Source organism: Tenrec ecaudatus, chromosome X (genome assembly GCF_050624435.1).
Source record: "Tenrec ecaudatus isolate mTenEca1 chromosome X, mTenEca1.hap1, whole genome shotgun sequence".
Lineage (NCBI taxonomy): Eukaryota > Metazoa > Chordata > Mammalia > Afrosoricida > Tenrecidae > Tenrec > Tenrec ecaudatus.
In genome coordinates, this window is record NC_134548.1 from 126,861,119 (window position 1) to 126,881,192 (window position 20,074).

The 20,074-nt window shown below is 45.0% G+C and overlaps 1 protein-coding gene across 1 annotated transcript in view; it reads right to left on the minus strand.

Moving 5' to 3' along the window:
* SLC25A43 (solute carrier family 25 member 43) overlaps positions 1-20,074 on the minus strand; it is a 96,356-nt gene that overhangs the window by 57,863 nt on the left and 18,419 nt on the right. The window contains exon 2 of the mRNA XM_075538927.1: positions 3,001-3,242. Coding sequence (XP_075395042.1) covers positions 3,001-3,242 — 242 coding nt within the window. The remainder of the gene's footprint in view (positions 1-3,000; positions 3,243-20,074) is intronic.

Here is a 20,074-nt window from a genome sequence, read left to right on the forward strand (position 1 = left end):
TCTGGCTTGAGCCATGGGTGAAAGGAAGGTAGTAGTATCATTCACCAGGGAACACAGGCGAAAGCGCACGATTGAGATAATCATGCAGTGAATGATGTGATAGGGCTCTTCTAGCCAGAGTCTCTGTAACTCCCACCAAACTGATAGGGTCCTGGGAAGAGAAGGTGGGGGAGGAGGCTGGTAGTTTCCATGATTGAGTTGTGATTGTTAACAGGGTTCATCGTGATTGCAAACACTTGGCGCTCTAACATGGGTTTAGTCAATTTGGCCGTCCTGCTGGGTATAAAATGAGCCATGTCAGCAGCAGGAAGGGGGGAGCACTTCACTACTATGCAAAAGAGAACTAGGAGTTGGGTGCATTCTTTGGATGCCAAGATCCCTGAATACTGACCTCTCTCAATTCTAGAGCCAGAACTATGACACTGGAGAAGTGGCAGCTGTAGCAGGAGCAGTGACACCAAGAAAGGGAAACAGAGCAGTGAGCATTTTAGACCACCTGACCCAAACCAGACTCACTGCCATCTCCTAGCAACCCTGTATGACAGGGTAGAACTGGCCGGGTGAGTTTCTGAGACTAACTGCTTATGGGAGTAGAAAGCCCCATCTTTGTCTTGAGGAGCAGGTAGTGGTTTCAAACTGCTGACCTTGCAGATCACAGTCCAATTCAAAATCACTACGTCCCCAGGGCTCCTTTCTGGAGCACAGAGAAAGTAATTCTGAATGTCTCTGGGCAGAGGCTTATTTGCATAATGAGATGCCTGCAGGCACTTAATTGAGGGAGCTAGGTTTGCTGACCTACTGAGCTGATTGCCTTCTACCTGAGGTAGTTGACTGGTATGCTTCCCGGGCATTTCTTGGCAGGGTTAAAGCAGATTTGGCCAAAGGCCAAGGGGTCATGTTGTTGAGAGGCTGAGGCACCTCAGAAGAAAAGCCTGGTGTTATATTTCCAAAAACCAGCCACTGAAAACCCTATGGAACAGAGCTGTATTCTGACACACATGGGGTTGTTATGAGTCAGTATCAATTCCATGGGAACTGGCAATGAAGGTACCCAGGAGATAGCTACCCTGTTATGAGGAAGTGGTACAAGTCAGTGGGTAAGAGGGCAGGCTGTGAAATTACATTGTTAGATTCCCCTGCTTTCTATTTCTGACCCTTGGACAAGCCACTTTGTTCCCCTAAGCATCCACTTCATCTGTAAAATGATGCTTACATGAGAATGTATACCAATCACTTAACGAAGTACCAGCTCTGATCGGTAAGGGTTTGTTTCAACTGGGCTGGGCCAGGACTTTCAGTGATTTGGCAGTTAAGACCTAATAATCCCCCATGATGAGATCTAACAATTACTCCCATAATATGTACTATGAGCAGGCAATCAACTGAAAGTTTCTTTTGGCGGTTAACTTCTAATGTAAGATGTGGAAAAGTATGCTTGCTTTTTGCTGGGTTTGGATCCTGCACCCGACTTGCCAACATCTAGTCCATCGGACTTGAGCCAATGACTTTACATACTGCTTGCCGGTTCTGGAAGTCACCTGCCATCTGATTTGCCTATCTTGGATCCATTTGCCTCTGCAGCCACAGGCTTGACCTGCAAACCTTGGGTTCACCAGGCCCCACAACCATGAGTCAGGTGAAGCCTCCAGCCCAATATCTCACTCACGGTCTTGGAACCTGCCTGCTTCTACAACAGCATGAGCACAGAGTAAGCACACACTAAGTATTAGTCATTGGGCAGAGAGAGAGACACGGAGTAATCAGAGTACATGGATGCTTGTTTAAGTCATGAGCTTAGGTGAGGCCACCTAGGAAGGGGAAGAGGAAAATGAGGGAGGAGTGGGGGCAAGAAAGCTAAGAAAGGGAATTCAGGGCAGTTATGTAGGGGATGGGCAGCATTAGATGAACTAGATGAGGTAGATGAGCCATAGGGGTCAGAGGACAAAAGGGGGGAAGTGTGATGTCATCATTTGGGTTTGCCTCTAATTGATCTCTAGGTTCTAATATCCATTGCAGTGGCTACACAGAACTCAAAGAAAAAATTCATGAGTAAAGGGTTTATTAAGGAAGTTAAGTTGTAATGTCAATGAGGTTAAAGGGCATACCACTCTCCTATAAGCCTCAACCCAAAGGCATTCAGCTTAAGCTCTGTAGGTCAGCAAACCCAGCTCCTTGAATTAAGTGCCCAGAGATACCCACTCCAGTCAGCCTCAGGTAGAAGGCACTCAGCTCCACTTCTGGGGTCAGCAAGTCCACTTACCCTAATGAAGTGCCCAGAAGCATCCTACTCAAGCCAGCCTCCTGCACAAATGCACTCCACTGTACTTGCTCTGTGGGGTGGGATGTCCATCACTTTGCTCATGCTCTGGTTCCTGGTGCTGCTACCACTATGATGTTACAGCGCTCAGATTCAGGCAGGGATTTTGGGTCCAGAGGGTGTACTCCACTCTTGGCTCTTATTGGTAACTAGATCCATCTTCCAGCTTCTCAGAGGGCCCTTTTTATACACAGCAGGATGGCATTCCAGGAAATCTTGTTAGCATTTACTCACAGGTGAATGCCCACCTTCTTAACTGACCCATTAGAGACTCTGGCTAAAAGAGCCACACTAAACACGTCATTGCTGCTGGAGTGAGAAGGCATTTAGGAGATGGTGTGGTCCTAGAAGGCACGTTTCCATAAGAAGAGGGTGATCAATCTTACCAAATGCTGGGACAAGAAACATCAGCTAAAGGAGGGTCTCTGTGATGTGTGTGTGTGTGTGTGTGTGTGTGTGTTCGTGTCTTTTGTGCCTTACTACTTGTCTATCTGGGATGTGATTAACCAAGGTTCATAGAGAGGCATATATGGGTATGGGTCAGAATGAAGCTATCTGGTTCTTTATTAAGCAGATCCATATAACCTTGATCCAAGTAAAACTAATCACAAAGGTATATAATACATTCACTTATATCAAAGAACCCAGTCTTTTCTTGGACAAAATGAGTAGTACTACCTTACCTAAAACAGTCATGGAAACCCCTCGATAGAAGGCCCGGAACCCCTCCTGTCGATAAATAGTTGAAAAAGCATGGAAGATGCCCCTATAAGATGGTTCCAGCATGTTCTGCACAGTTAACCGGGTTTTGATGAGGTCTGTAGGATAGGTCACCATGGTGGACACCATGCCTGCAAGACTCCCAGCCATGATGGCATTCCACTGGGTAATATGGCCCGAGTTGTCTGTGAACAGCATGACAAACCTGAAAGAAAAGAAGGAAAAACCTTAAGAAATCCATTATGGCTTATGTTAGAGTGCTCTACACTGCTGCTTACAATACTTGCCAGGATTTCAAAGTGCTTCCCAAAGTCGCAATTCCTATACTAACATTCTAGGATTAATGAAAAACAGATGTAATTCTCTATTTAAATAATACTTTTTTTGTGATAAGGAGCCCTGGTGGCCTAGTGCTTACAAGTTTGGCTGCTAACTGCAAGGTCAGCAGTTTGAAACCACCAGCTGTTCCTGGGGAGAAAGATGGGTTTTCTACTCCCATGAAGAGTCTCACAACTGGGAAATTCTACCCTGTCCTGTAGGGTTGTTATGAGTTAAAACTGACTCAATGGCAGTAAGTGAATATTTCACGATAAGGCCTCTGGATGGTATAAACAGTTTGTGCTCATCTACTATCCCAATGGTGAATGGTTTGAACCCTGCTGACAGCGTGTTAGCAGAAAATCCAGGTGGTCCACTTCTGTAAAGACCACAGCCAAGGGAGCTGAAACTCGCAGGCGCTCGATTTTACTCTGTATACACCATTGGGAGGTCGCCATATAGCCCAAGCAGCTTGATTGCAAGTAGTTTGGCTTTTCTTTAGTACTAGCTTTTATTTTGGTTACAAGTTGGGCTGTTAACTGCAAGGTCAGCAGTTTGAAACCACCAGCTGCTCTGTAGGAGAAAGAAGAGGGCTTTCTAATCCTGCAATGAGTCACAATCTTGAAAATCTGCAGGCGTTGTGGGTAGAACTGCCCCATGGGGCCAATTTGAGTCAGAATCGACCCATTGGAAGGAAGTGAATATGATTTAACTGGAAGGAAGACATGGACAACCTTCTTATTTAGCAGTAGTTGCCAGGTGCCATCTAGTTGGTCCTGACCCAGTAGCGACCCTTTGCACAAGAGAACAAACATGTTATGCTTGAGCCCATTGTTGCGGCCGCTGTGTCAATCTATTGACCTCAAATCTTTCCCACTTCAGTTTTAGTCTTTTCTACATAATTGCTGTCTCTGGCTTGTCTGTGAGGACACAGAAATTCCTGACTAACACTGAACTGGGACCTACACCCTCAGTTTTGTTGAAACTTGAAAGGAATGAATATGGCCTGAATTAATGATTTTGAGCATCCCCAGTGATATCTTAAGACATATTGGTTTGGCAACTTTCAGAGAAGATGCTCCACCTTACTGGTTGTCAGGAGTATGGCAAATGAAAACACAACATACCACTGCCCACCTAGCAGACTGGCAAACGTGACGTCTGATGCTATCAAGTGATGGTGAGGACACACAGCACCAGGAACGCTCAACCATTGTGGGGTGCAGTGTACGTTGGTACAACCACTGTGCGGTATCTAGTGAAATTGAAACCACACTTACCTTATCCTCAGAAATTCCGCTTCAACATGCATACCCTAGAGAAACTCTTGTACATATTCATACGAAAACACATACAAGGATATTAAGTACGAAATAAACTCCACCTGTCATGAATGGAGTTGCGCATTCCCCTTCCAAACAAATACATGATTCTCAATGGTTTGACAGTTACGGCACAACGTAATGTGGCTGTTATGTAATGATGTAATTATCCGCATGACAAAATCAGCCAATCAAGGGTAAGGGGATTAGAGCGGGATGATTGTTGTTAGGTGCTGCTGACCTCATACCCATTCCTGCGCCATGCTCACAATTATTCTGTTTGAGCCCATTGCTGCAGCCACTGCATCAATCCATCCCCTCCGGGGCCTTCCTCCTTTTGTTCCCCTCTACTTATCAAGTATGGCATCCTTCCTCCAGATCTAGCACAGAGTGAAAGGTCTTCCCTCAGAGCTGGAACCCTGAAATCCAACTTCTGGCTTCCTAACTGCGAGGCATTAAATGTTTTGTTTGTTAAAGGCACCTGCTTTGGGGATTTGTGCAATAGCACCAGTAGAGAACTAAGTAAGACACAACCTAACATCATCAGGAAAACTGTGTACACAAGATTAGACCATTGTGATCCATAGGGTCTTCGTTGCTGGTTTTTAGAAGTAGGTCTTCCTAGTCTGTAAGCCCCATGGAAACCTGTCCCGAATCATAGCAACACCCAAGCTTCCACTGGCAGACAAGTGTTGGCTGTGTGCTTGAGGTGACAGCAGCTGTGAAGACAATTTGTGTGGTGTCTCTAAGTTGATGCATTTCAGAACCAGCCACTGAAATAAAGGTCATTCACTTATTACAAGAACCTAGTTCCTAATAGACTCTGAGCAAACTCTTGATCCTAAATGCAAGGAAGCAGGTATTTCAGCCATGGAACAATGAACAGTACTCAAGACTAGGAAGGCTGAAAACCTCCTTTCAAGCTCCAACTCTGTCACTAAGTTTTCTTGTAGACAGATCATTTAACTATTCCATTCCCTGGATATTCTGGATGGTTATTGTGGGGTACCAGCCCTCACAATCAAACAGAACTGGTGTGTAATTGAGGGGTAATATTAAAGAGACATCAGACAAGTTAAAGCATGCAGTTGCTCACCTCCCAGATGGTCATGATCTCAGCAGCCAGGTCCCTGCAGAGAGGGCGAATATATTTCCAATCATGGCTTATATATATTTCAGGGACATGCAAGCTCCCCCCTAATTACAGGTAACCACATGCGTAACAGGAAGGTATTGCATAACAGGCATTCATGCAAAAGGAAGGGGGCCAGCTAGGGGTGTACACGCGATAGGAAGGGGAGATGCTAGGGGCATACATGTGGCGAGATGAGCAGACTCTAAAGTCAAGATGGCAGCCTAACCTTGACCCTCTTTGAGTTGGCTTGACCTTGTCTTTGGGCTCTCCTTTAGGGGAACAATCCACTATCCTTAATAGCAGGGAGTGGGCCCCACATAGGGTGGGACAGACAATAGGGTCTGATTGCTCTAGATCACAGCTGACCTCCAAGTGCATAGACATTGACCGTGCGTTAGCAAGCAGCATCGTAGGTTTGGCATATAATATGGGGGGACAACCTGGGGAATAACTTTTCTGTATATACCACAGTTTATGCTGTGTTCACACCCATGATCAAAGACTGTATCATAAACCCCAGTCAACTGTTAGGCAAACTGATCCAAAACAAAAACCAAAGCAAACAAACAAGAAAACCAAACCTCTGACTCATAGCAACAGGGTAGAACTGGCCCTGTGAGTTTCCAAGACTATAGTTCTTTGTGAGAGTAGAAAGCCTCCTCTTTCTCCCTCTGCGCAGCTGGTGGTTTCAAACTGCTGACTTTGCAGTTAGCAGTTCAGTTCATAACCATCACAGCACCTGGGTGGCTCCTTATGCAAACTGATAGGAGAAAGAAATGAATCAGTGTAACGATGGACCAAAGGTGTCATCTCTCTGTAGGAAGGATGACACGGTGACCAACCATTCTGCTTGCTGGCCACAGGAGAGGCAGTCAGCTTCTATACAGACTTACAGCCTAGGAAATCCGAGGGAGCCGTTCTACTCTGTCCTGAAGGGTCTCTATGAGTCGAAATCAACTGAATGGCAGCAGGTGGGTTGCTTTCTAACTATGCCTTATCATTCATCAATTATAATTTTTAGTTGTTTTATTTCCTTTTTTTGTTGGGAAGGGGGAGGAAAAAAAAAACCTCGCAGGAAAATATTAGTGAAGGTGGCCTGGATGTTCACTTTCCCACCTATGGGCTCTTCTGCCCACTACTGTCACGTGGACTAGTGTGACAGGTTCCTAACAGGTCTTTCCACCTCCAGCCTTCTTCCCTTGTCATCCTACCATGCCATCAAGTGACACAAATTCCCGGTGAACTGTTTTTATCATTGTACTGCCCTGGCTTCCACATCTCCCCCAGTCAAGTCTAAACTCCTTGTCTGATTCTCCAGATCCCACGCTAACCTGTTTTTCTGGCTGTTTACCACTCTGCTCTATACACACCTTCTGCTCCAATCATGCTGGCTGCCTGCCTGCTTCTGCAATCTCTCCCCATCTTTGCCCAGGAAACGCCTACTCCTTCTTCCCAGGCCAAATGCAAGTATTTTTTCCCTTCTGTGACGCCATCTCCGTGGTACAAAGAGTTAAGAGAGTTAAGTACTGAGCTACTAAGTAAACAGGTTGGAGGTTCTAAACCTGCCCCAAGGCACTCAGAAGACAGGCTTGGCAATCTGCTTCTAAGAGATCACAATCATTGTAATGAATTGAAATTGCGTGTGTGTGTGTGTGTGTGTGTGTGTGAGAGAGAGAGAGAGAGAGAGAGAGAGAGAGAGAGAGAGAGAGAGAGAGAGAGAGAGAGAGAGAGAGAGAGAGATGTTGTAAATGTAGCTTCTATACCTGTGGTTACATAGGCAACCCTAATGACATGGCAGTTACAAGTTGGGCACTAACTGCAAGGCCAGCAGTTTGAAACCAGCAGCCACTCCTAGAGAGAAAGATGAGGCTTTCTACTGCTGTAAAGATTTACAGCCTGTAGAACCCACAGGAGCAGTTCTACTCTGTTCTATAGGTTGCCGAGTCTGGATCAATATACTTGTGGTTATAAGTCCATTTTTGAATGGATTTTCTTTAAAAGGTCATATCAATATAAACCCAAACTCACTGTCATCGAGTCAATGCAGACTCACAGTGACCCTATGGGAAGCGTAGAACTAACTGATCCTGTGACTTTCTGAGACTAGTATCTTTTTACGGGAACAGAAAGCCTCATCTGTCTCCCAAGGAATGGCTGGTGGTTTCAAACTGCTGACCTTCCAGTTGGTCGCCCAACTTGTAACCGCTGTGCCACTAGGGCTCCCATAGAAGCATAGGCTGTGTTTTAAGCCAGTTATGTTTAAGATGTAGTAAGAGCAGTAAGCAGGTCACCAAGGTTCAAAGTAGCAAGGGCTATCCCCAGAACCAACAGAGAGAGAAAGCTGCCCTTCCCCTAGAGCCAGTGCCCTGAATTTGGAATTCCTAGCCTTTTAAACTGTGAGAGCTCTTGTGGGTATAGTGGCTATGCCCTGCACTGCTAGCCAGAAGTTCATCAGTTCAAATCTACCAACTGCTCCACCAGAGAAAGATGAAGCTTTCTATTCCTAGCAAGATTTATAGTCTTGGACAAAGGCCTTATTACTAAAATCTGCAATACGCTGCTAGCTTCCAAAAAGAAAAAAACGAATTGCCCACTCGAGAGGTGGGCAAAGGATTTGAACAGAAGTTTCACAGGGGCAGAAATCCGAATGGCCAACAAACATAAGAGAAAATGTTCCCGATCTTTAGCCATAAGAGAAATGCAAATTAAAACAACAATGAGGTACCACCTAACACCCTCAAAGGTAGCCCAATTCAAAAAATCAGAGAGCAACAAGTGTTGGAGGGGCTGTGGGGAGACAGGAACTCTCATCCACTGCTGGTGGACTTGTAAGAATGCACGACCACTATGGAAATCGATCTGGCGATACCTAAAACAGATGGAAATAGAGTTACCATATGACCCAGCAATCCCCCTACTGGGCATATACCCAGAAGAGGCAAGAATCAAACCAAGGTCAGACATCTGTGCTCCAATGTTCATTGCGGCACAGTTCACAATTGCAAAGAGTTGGAAGCAACCCAAATTTCCATCAACTGACGATTGGATTAAAAAACTGTGGCACCAGGTCTGTCTGAATAGGATAGGCTGGATGAACTATCTGGAGGAAAAACAATAGGACAGACAGTTCCCAGGGGACAGACAGATCCGGGTGGGGGAGGGGGAGGAGGGTAAGGAAGTGGTGTTAATAAACACAGGGACAAGGGAACAACATGGGACCCAAAATGGTAGTGAGGGGGGAGTGACAGGCCTGATGGGGAACGATCAAGGGTAAGGTTGCGTAGAGAAGAGGTATAGCTGTAGCCCAGGTGGGGACGGAGCATGGTGGTGGAGCAGGAGGAAAGTCAAGGGAGAAGGAGGAAGGAGCTGGGAGTCAAGGGACATTTATGGAGGTCTAGACAAAGACTTGTACATGCAAACATATATATGAGGATGGGGAAATAGATCTAATTGTCTACATTTATAGGTTTAATATTAAGGTGGCGGAAGGACCTTGGGCCTCTACTCAAGCACTCCCTCAATGCATGAATACTTTCGTTTATTAAATTGGTACTCTATGATGCTCACTCTCCCGACACAACTGCTGAAGCCAAAGTGGGTGAACTAGTAAATGTGGTGAAGAAAGCTGATGGTGCCCGGCTATCAAAAGAGATAGTGACTGGGGTCTTAAAGGCTTGAAGATAAACAAGCGGCCATCTAGCTCAGAAGCAACAAAGCCCACATGGAAGAACACACCAGCCTGAGTGAGCGAGTGATCCCAAAGGGATCAGTTATCAGGCATCAAAGAACAAAAAATCATCATATCATTGGCTGCACACCTCCATGATAGGATCGCTGAAGACAAATGGGTGCATAAGCAAATGTGGCGAAGAAAGCTGATGGTGCCCGGCTATCAAAAGAGATAGTGTCTGGGGTCTTAAAGGCTTGAAGGTGAACAAGTGGCCATCTAGCTCAGAAGCAAAAAAGCCCACATGGAAGAAGCACACCAGCCAGTGCGATCACGAGGTGCCAAAGGGACCAGGTATAAGGCATCATGCAAAAAAAAAAAAAGAATATGTGTATATATATATATATATACCACATTGAATGAAGGGGCGAGTGCAGAGTGGAGACCCAAGGCCCAAGTGTCGGCCACTGGAGATCCCCTCATAAAGGGGTTTAGAAGAGGAGATGGGTCAGTCAGGGTGCAAGGTAGTACAGACGAAGAGCACAGCTTTCCCCCAGATCCTGGATGCTTCCTCCCCCCAACTACCATGATCCGAATTCTACCTTGCAGGGCTGGATAGGGCAGAGGTTGTACACTGTTACATATGAGGGCTGGAGGCACAGGGAATCCAGGGTGGATGATACCTTCAGGACCAAGGGTGTGAGGGGCGATGCTGGGAGAGTGGAGGGTGAGTGGGTTGGAAAGGGGGAATTAATTACAGGGATCCACATGTGACCTCCTCCCTGGGAGAGGGACGGCAGAGAAGGGGGGGAAGGGAGACTCCGGATAGAGCAAGATATGACAAAATAACGATGTATAAATTACAAAGGGCACAAGAGGGAGGGGGGAGCGGGGAGGGAGGGGGAAAAAAAAGAGGACCTGATGCAAAGGGCTTAAGTGGAGAGCAAATGCTTTGAGAATGATTGGGGCAGGGAATGTATGGATGTGCTATATACAATTGATGTATGTATATGTATGGATTGTGATAAGAGTTGTATGAGTCCCTAATAAAATGTAAAAAAAGAAAAGGGAAAAAAAAGAAAGAAAGAAAAGAAAATGATTAGGGCAAAGAATGTACAGATGTGCTTTATACAATTGATGTATGTATATGTATGGAGTGTGATAAGAGTTGTATGAGCCCCTAATAAAACGTTTAAAACAAACAAAAAAAAAACTGTGGCACATACATACAACGGAGTACTACGCATCGCTAAAAAGCAGTGATGAACGTATGAAACACATAGCTGCATGGGAAGAACTGGAGGAAATCATGCTAAGCGAAGTAAGTCAGGCACAAAAGGACAAGTACAAGATGAGTTCGCTGAGGTAATCATTAAAAAGAAATGCAAAAGGGGCATAGGGAAAAAGCTACTGTATACAAACATTCTTGGGGTGAGGGCCGTGTAGTATGGCAGGGACCAGATCAAATGCAGGGATGCACATGGTAGACAACTGGGGAGGAGGTGGGGAAAGGAAAAAATGATGAAAATAAGGAAGAAATGGGTAGCGGGGGCACAGGGCAGTAACCCATCCCAGCGGAGGGTATTATTTATATTTCCACAGGGAAAGAGGGACCAGACTTCAACCTAGTGCCCCAAGGTGTGAATGCAACATTCTGGTGTGGAGAATGGAACCAGTGGAGAGATCTGGTGGGGGGTGGTGGTGCTGGTCCTAGTCCCAAATACTAAGTGGACACTTGCCCCTCCCCCCAGAAGAATTTATTTCAAAGGACGGCATGGAGTCTGCAGCTCTGGGAGAGGGACATGTCTGATCGGAGCACACAGGAGCAGATGAAGGGGCAGGAGGAGAGAGTGGAGCACATCCTGGCCCACCAGGCCTTGAGGACGATGACCCCAATTAGAGCAGCCAGTCCACAGAGAGAACCACATGGCCAGCCCCACTATGACACATGATGCCTCTCACTGACCCATGGCCCTGCGGGGGACAGCACCGGAGATACAGTGTGGGAATTGTGCCCAATCTGATCCCACCACACTGAAGCAAAGCACGGGGAGAGAGCAGCAGAACAGCAAGGGAATGGAGCAGCAAAGTACCCAGGGAATGCTGAAGGTGCCCAGCGTGTGGTGCCCCAACAGACTGGACTGGAAAACACTCCTAAAGGCCAACAAACCGTCCTTGAACTAACTACAAGCTTTTCTTTCTTGTTGTGTTTTGTTCTTTGTCAGTGGTTTGTTGTTGTTTTGTTGTATATTGTTGCTTGGTTTTGCTCTGTCTTATTTTTGTGCATATTATTATCTCCGCAGGTCTGTCTAAATAAGATAGGCTGGATGAACAATCTGGAGGAGAAAACAACAGGACCGACAGTTCTGTGGAGACATGGGATAGGGGGAGGTGGGGGGGAAAGGAAGTGGTGTTAACAAACCCAGGGACAAGGGAACCACAAGCGATTCAAACTGGTGATGAGGAGGGTATGGGAGGGTAATGTAACCAACAGGAATTGGTGAAACCCAGGTGGGGACTGAGCATGATAGTGGAACAGGAGGAAAGTCAAGGGAAATAGAGGAAAGAGCTGGGAGGCAAAGGGCTTTTATAGAGGTCTAGATAAAGACATGTACATATGCAAATATATATATGAGGTTGGGGAAATAGATCTATGTGCCTATATTTATAGGTTTAGTATTAAGGTAGCAGGACATTGGGCCTCCACTCAAGTACTCCCTCAATGCAAGAACACTTTTTTCTATTAAATTGGCATTCTATGTTGCTCACCTTCCTGACACGACCGCTGAAGACAAAGTGAGTGAATAAGCCAATGTGGTGAAGAAACCTGATGGTGCCCAGGTATCAAACGATATAGCGTCTGGGGTCTTAAAAGCTTGAGGGTAAACAAGTGGCCATCTAGCTCAGAAGCAACAAAGCTCACATGGAAGAACACACCAGCCTGTGTGATCACGAGGTGCCGAAGGGATGAGTTATCAGTCATCAAAGAACAAAAAATCATATCATTGGGTGCACACCTCCATGATGTGATCGCTGAAGACAAATGGGTGCAAAAGCAAATGTGGCGAAGAAAGCTGATGGTGCCCGGCTATCAAAAGGTATAGTGTCTGGGGTCTTAAAAGCTTGAAGGTGAACAAGTGGCCATCTAGCACAGAAGCAACAACGCCCACATGGAAGAAGCACATAAGCCTGTGCGATCATGAGGTGTTGAAGGGATCAGGTATAAGGCATCATCAGAACAAAAAATCTTACCATAGTGAATGAGGGGAGGAGTGCAGAGTGGAGACCCAAAGCCCATTTGTCAGCCACTGGAGATCCCCTTGCAGAGGGGTCTAGGGGAGGAGATGGGCCAGTCAAGGTGTGATGTAGCAACGATGAAAAATAGAACTTTCCTTTAGTTCCTAAATGCTTCCTCCCCCCTCCCCTCCACTATCATGATCCCAATTCTACCTTGCAAGTCTGGCTAGACCAGAAGATGTACACTGGTACAGATAGGAACTGGTAACTTAGGGAATCCAGGGCGGATGATCCCTTCAGGTCCAGTGGTGTGAGTGGCGATCCTGGGAGGGTAGAGGGAGAGTGGGTTGGAATGAGGGAACCGATTACAAGGATCTACATGTGACCTCCTCCCTGGGGGACGGACAACAGAAAAGTGGGTGAAGAGAGACGTTGGACAGGGAAGGATATGACAAAAAATAATTTATAAATTATCAAGGGTTCATGAGGGAGGGGGGAGCGGGGAGGGAAGGGAAAATGAGAACCTGATGCCAGGGCCTTAAGTGGGGAGCAAATGTTTTGAGAATGATGAGGGCAATGAATATACAGATGTGCTTTACACAATTGATATATGTATGGATTGTGGCAAGAGTTGTATGAGACCTAATAAAATGATTAAAAAAAGATTTATAGTCTTGGAAACTCACAGGTGCAGTTCTATGCTGACCTGTAGGATTGTTGTGAGCCAGAGTCTGTTTGATGGCAGGGAGTGAAACTGTGAGAGAATCCATCTTTGTGAAAGCCATGTATTTGTAGCATTTCTGCAATAGCAACACACAATAATTAGGACAGCCGTGGACATCCCAGAGAGGACAATTCTGTGAAACATGAGTGGGAACGACTTGACAGCAAGTGGAGAAGGTGGAGTTTATGTAGCCCCCTTTGGCTCATCCCTTGTGGGGAATGTAAGCTTGTGACACTTTATCCATGGCAATCACACCTCGGCTGGTGTGTGAAGGTGGCCGACACGAGTTTTTCTTCTGTTGCCTGGAAAGCTCCTGGGGCAGCCGAACCACACTTCGTTCATCTTGGTACCACCTCCAGCAGCAATCACATCAGTCAGAGCCTGTTGTCATGCAAGCAGAGTTTTACTTCATTATATAGGGGCTGCCTCTGGATCCATGTGTAGGTTTCACACGAGCACAATGAAGGGTTCTGGAATTCCCATTCTTCTCAAGGCTAGCCATAATTTGTTATGATCTACACAGTTAAATGCCATGCACTGTCAATAAAACACAAGCAAACAGCTTTCTGGTGTGCTCTGGTTTCAGCCAAGATCCATCAGACATTAGCAATGATAGCCCTTGTCCCACATCCTTTTCTGAATCCAGCACAAGCCTCTGGTAGCTCCCTGTCAATGTCCTGCTGCAAACATTGTTGGATGATCTTCAGCAAAATTTTACTTGTATGTGATATCAATGATATTGTTCTATAATTTGAACATTCCAGTCTAAGATGGACTATGAAGAAAGGTCTGGCCATGGGCTTCCAAAAGTTAGCCAAAGAAAACCCAACAAATCAAATTGGTCCAACCAATCTTCCACCAATCATGGGATTGGTGCAAGACTAGAACCAAGCAGTGTTTCAATTCCTTCTGTGTGTAGTTGCCTTGGTGGCTAAATGACAGCTAATACACACTCACACACAAAGGGACTTCAATGAGTTTGTGGAGAAAATGAATGAAAATTAACATTTTCCCCATGAATTCATGAAGACCCCGTGTGTGTGTGTGTGTGTGTGTGTAAGAGGGTGAGATGTAGTTAATGACTTACTATAGCCCCTTTAGCCATAGTTTTCTCTTGTGTGATGTATTGTAAATTCTAGCCTCAATACCTGTGGTTATACTTCAATTTTGGAAGAAGTTACCTGTTATGGGAATGAGACAGGATTTAAGGTGGGATATCTTTTGAGTCCCCACTATACTAGAGGGTATGACTCAAGTCACTACCCTTTGTTTCCTTGGGGATATGGTCTATAGAAGGCAAAACCTATACCTCCATGAAAGCCCTTTCCTACTGAGCATGTGCAGAAGCAAGGAGACCTGTTTTCACTTCTGGACCTTACTTAGTTCTCTGGCACTGGCTTGCTTCTGCCTGACCTCTGGTTCTTGGGACTTGAGTTGTGGCCTGTCACCTGACCTGATTTCACCAGCTTCTTCAGCCTTGTGGGTGAGGAGGATCCCCTAGATCAATGGTTCGCAAACTTTCTAATGCCACAGCCCTTTAATGCAGTTAATATTGTGGTGACTCCCAGCCATAAAATTAATTTTGTTGCTACTTCATAGCTGTAATTTTGCTAGTGTTAGGAATCGTCATGCAAATATCTGATATGCAGGATGTATTTTCATTGTTACAAATTGAACCTAATTAAAGCATAGTGACTAATCACAAAACAATATATAATTATATACTGTGAAATATTTACTTCTAATTACAAATAAATGAAGTTTTGTCTTGAAGCATGGTGTAGCATGTAGCCTGTGGGCGTATCTGCATGTGGGTGGACCCGCCTCAAAAACGGTTAGAGGAGCAGTGTCTCAGTTCCTAAGACCATCAGAATTATGAGTTTTCCGATGGTCTTAGCGACCCCTGTGAAAGGGTCGGTGGATTCCCAAAGGGGTCGCGACCCACAGGTTGAGAATCGCTGCTCTAGGTGGCTGTCTGAACTTCAGATTTAACACTTTCAAAGCACAGAACCATTTCTTTCATGGTCCGTGAGTTCTGTGAGATGCTGCAGCAAACTGCAGAACCCTCGGGTGTGAGCTGTGGTTGGTCTCAGAGATATTAGCGTGATACAGTATCTTGGAAAAGTTGTACATTTGGGACAGCTGTTATTTCCACCTCAAGGGGACTAGTCCTGTGTTTGTTTTTTCATAAGTGTTATTTGTTCATAGGTTTATCTCAGAGGTGTTATGTCATTGGGGGTCACCCTCTTGAATTTATGTTATATGTTTTCTGTTATTCAGTATATGAAACCCAGTTTTGATGAACCTATAGGGACAGCAAGTAGAATGAGGGTTTCATGGAGGGCATGGGGGTGGTACAGTGGTATTGGTAGGGGGGAGACAATGTCAAGGAGTTCAGGAAGGAAAAGAATGTTTGGAAACTGACTGTAGTAGCAATTGTACAATACTGCTGGACATGATTTGAACTATGGAATGATGTGATATATGTATTAACTCATAATTAATAAAAATAAAGAAATTATTTCTGCAGAGTAGTGTTCCTAGGGGAGCCTTGGTGGTGTCGTAGGTTATGCAGTTGGCTGCTAACTGCAAGAACAGTAGTTTGAAACCACCAGTTGGTCCTCGGGAGAAAGATGAGGCTTTTACTCTAGTCAAAAGCAACAGTCTTGGAAACCCACAGGGGCAGTTGTACCTGTACCCTGTCCTATAGGGTTGCTATGCATTGGCATCGACTCGATGGCAGTGGGTTACATTGCTACCAGGGTTCCAGTTCACCTATGCAGGGGGTTATGCTGCACAAAACCGGTTTAGACAAGTCTCTACAATCAGTGGATGGCGACAGACACTTTCAGTAAGACACTTGTCTTAGTCTTGTTGTGGTATACCTTCAAGGAAAAGAGATCCCCCCCCCCAAAAAAAAGAAAGAAAAAGAGATCTTAGGGGGATCCGATCACAAGGATCTACATATAACCCCCACCCTGGGGGACAGACAACAGAAAAGTGGGTGAAGGGAGACGTTGGACAATGCAATATATGTCAAAATAATAATTTTTAAATTATCAAGGTTTCATGAGGTTGGGGAGTGGGGCAGGAGGGGACAAAATGAGGGGCTGATACCAAGGACTCAAGTAGAAAGAAAATGTTTTGAGAATGGTGAGGGAAACAAATGTACAAATGTGCTTGACACCATGGATGGATAGATGGATTGTGATAAGAGTTGTAAGAGCCCCCAATAAAATGATTTATGAAAAAAAAGAAAAAGAGGTCCAATCAAAACTGGGCCTTCCAAGGGGATTTGTTGGATCACATTCAGGACAGAGAGAACATCTCAGAAAGTTACAATGACCACTGTCCAGGCTTCTACAAGGATAATTTGGTTAGATCTTTTCAAAGCACACAGAATATCAAAGGGGCTTATTAGGAAGAAGTTTGAAGAAAATGGAGGAAAAGGCCAGGATAGTTGCGCTGAGAACTTTTCCCTATCAAGACAATGCACCAGCTCATTATACAAGAGCAGAATGGGTTGTCTTACTAGAATTTCATTAGGAAATCTGACCCACTCCACATTAAAGCCCTGATCTTATCCTTTCAGGCTCTTTTTGAGTTTGTTTTCCAAATTCAAAGAACATTGAAAGAAAGACCATTTGAGTCCCATAGAGCCGCCCCAACTGTCGAGTGCAGAATTCTTCAGGGAAGGGTAAGAGAGATGGAAACACTGCCTTTTCAGAAGTGTGTAGACCTAGATGCAGGAGATATTGGGAAACAACAGCTTTATATTTTGGTCTTTTTGTTTAATAAAGGTATCTATCATTTTGTAGCAGTTCTTTGTAATTTATCCTCCTAGGTTGATGAATCCACAGAAATACTTGTGGGACCAGAACTAAGTTATGTCGACATCTGCAATACCTCAGTTCTGACTCAGCCAGCCACAATATCCAGAGCGAGTGAGCTGTTGAGGCCTGTAAGTATTCACAATTTGCCCAAGGGTACACAGTTCACAGAACAGAGCTCACACTTTTAATCATGATATGTTATTGGTTGGTGCCATCTAGTTGGTTCCAACCCATAGCGACCCTATGCACAACACAATTGTTCCTGTGCCTGAGCCCAAGGTTGCAGCCACTGCGTCAATCCATTCTCAGTGAGGGCTTCTCTCTTTTTCGCTGTCCCTCCACTTTACCACGCATGAGGTTCTTCTCCAGGGACTGGTCTCCCCTGACAACATGTCCAAAGTACGTAACACAAAGTCTTGAAATCCTTGCTTCTAAGGAGCACTCTGGCCTTAAGTCTTCCAACACAGATTGGTTTGTCCTTTTAGCAGTCCTCTCAGTATTCACCAGCACTATAATTCAAACACATCGATTCTTCTTCACGACATTATGCAATTTTTCTAAATGTAGGTTTTCATAAAGCCTTGTTAAGAATGTTCAACCTAACTACAAGCTTTTCTTTCTTGTTGTGTTTTGTTTTGGTCATTGTTTTGTTGTATATTGTTGCTTGGTTGTGTTCTATCTTGTTTTTGTGCATGTTATTATCTCTGCAGGTCTGTTTAAATAAGATAGGCTGGATGAACAATTGCAGGAGAAAATAATGGGACCGATAGTTCCATGGGGACATGGGAGACGGGGAGGTGGGAGGAAAGGTAGTGGTGTTAATAAACCCAGGGACAAGGGAACAACAAGCGATTCAAATTGGTGGTGAGGAGGGTGTGGGAGGTCTGGTTGGGCATGATCAAGAGTTATGTAACCAACAGGAGTTGCTGAAACCCAGGTGAGGACTGAGCATGAAAGTGGGACAGGAGGGAAGTCAAAGGAAACAGAGGAAAGAGCTGCGAGGCAGAGGGCATTTATAGAGGTCTAGATAAAGACATGTACATATGCAAATATATTTATATGAGGATGGGGAAATAGATCTATGTGCATATATTTATAAGGTTTGTATTAAGGTATAATAGGGACATTGGACCTCCATTCAAGTACTCCCTCAATGCAAGAACTATTTCTTCTATTAAATTGGCATTCTATGTTACTCACCTTCCTGACACAACCGCTGAAGACAAAGTGGGTGAACAACTAAATGTGGTGAAGAAAGCTGATGGTGCCTGGCTATCAAAAGAGATAGCGTCTGGGGTCTTAAAGGCTTGAACGTAAAACAAGCGGCCATCTGACTCAGAAGCAATAAAGCCCACATGGAAGAAGCACACCAGCCTGTGTGACCACGAGGCGCTGAAGGGATCAGTTATCAGGCATCAAAGAACAAAAAAACAAAACAAAAAAACTTATCATTTTGTGCTCACCTCCCTGATACGACTGCTGAAGACAAATGGGTGCATAAGCAAATGTGGCGAAGAAAGCTGATGGTGCCCAGCTATCAAAAGATAGAGCGTCTGATAGTGTCTGGGGTCTTAAAGGCTTGAAGGTAAACAAGTGGCCATCTAGCTCAGAAGCAACAAAGCCCACGTGGAAGAAGCACACCGGCCAGTGCGATCACGAGGTGCCAAGGGACCAGGTATAAGGCATCATGCAAAAAAAAAGATATAAGTGTGTGTATGTATGTGTATATATGTGTATATGTATATATATACCATATTAAATGAAGGGAGAAGTGCAGAGTGGAGACCCAAGGCCCAAGTGTCAGCCAATGGAGATCCCCTCATAGAGGGGTTTAGGAGAGGAGATGGGTTAATTAGGGTGAGAGGTAGTACCGATGAAGAACACAGCTTTCCCCCAGATCCTGGATGCTTCCTCCCCCCAACTACCATGATCCGAATTCTACCTTGCAGGGCTGGATAGGACAGAGGCTGTACACTGGTACATATGAGGGCTGGAGATACAGGGAATCCAGGGTGGATGATACCTTCAGGACCAAGGGTGTGAGGGACGATGCTGGGAGAGTGGAGGGTGAGTGGGTTGGAAAGGGGGAACTGATTGTAAGGATCCACATGTGACCTCTTCCCTGGGAGAGGGACAGCAGAGAAGGGGGGAAGGGAGACTCCGGATAGGGCAAGATATGACAAAATAATGATGTATAAATTACCAAGGGCACATGAGGGAGGGGGGAAGGGGAGGGAGGGGAAAAAAAAGAGGACCTGATGCAAGGGGCTTAAGTGGAGAGCAAATGCCTTGAGAATGATTGGGGCAGGGAATGTATGGATGTGCTATATACAATTGATGTATGTATATGTATGGATGGTGATAAGTTATATGAGTCCCTAATAAAATGTAAAAAAAAGAAAAGAGGAGAAAAAAATGATTAGGGCAAAGACTGTACAGATGTGCTTTATACAATTGATGTATGTATATGTATGAACTGTGATAAGAATTGTATGAGCCCCAATAAATTGTTTAAAAAAAGGCTGGAAGGTAAACAAGCAGCAATCTAGCTCAGAAGCAACAAAGGCCACATGGAAGAAGCACACCAGCCTGTGTGATCACAAGGTGTCCAGTGATCAGGTATCAGGCATCATCAGAACAAAAAAATTTTACCATAGTAAATGAGTGGGGGAGTGTGGAGACTCAAAGCCCATTTTTAGGCCACTGGACATCCCTTACAGAAGGGTCTTGGGGAGGAGACGAAACAGTCAAGGTGCTATGTAGCAATGATGAAAAATAGAACTTTCCTCTAGTTCCTAAAT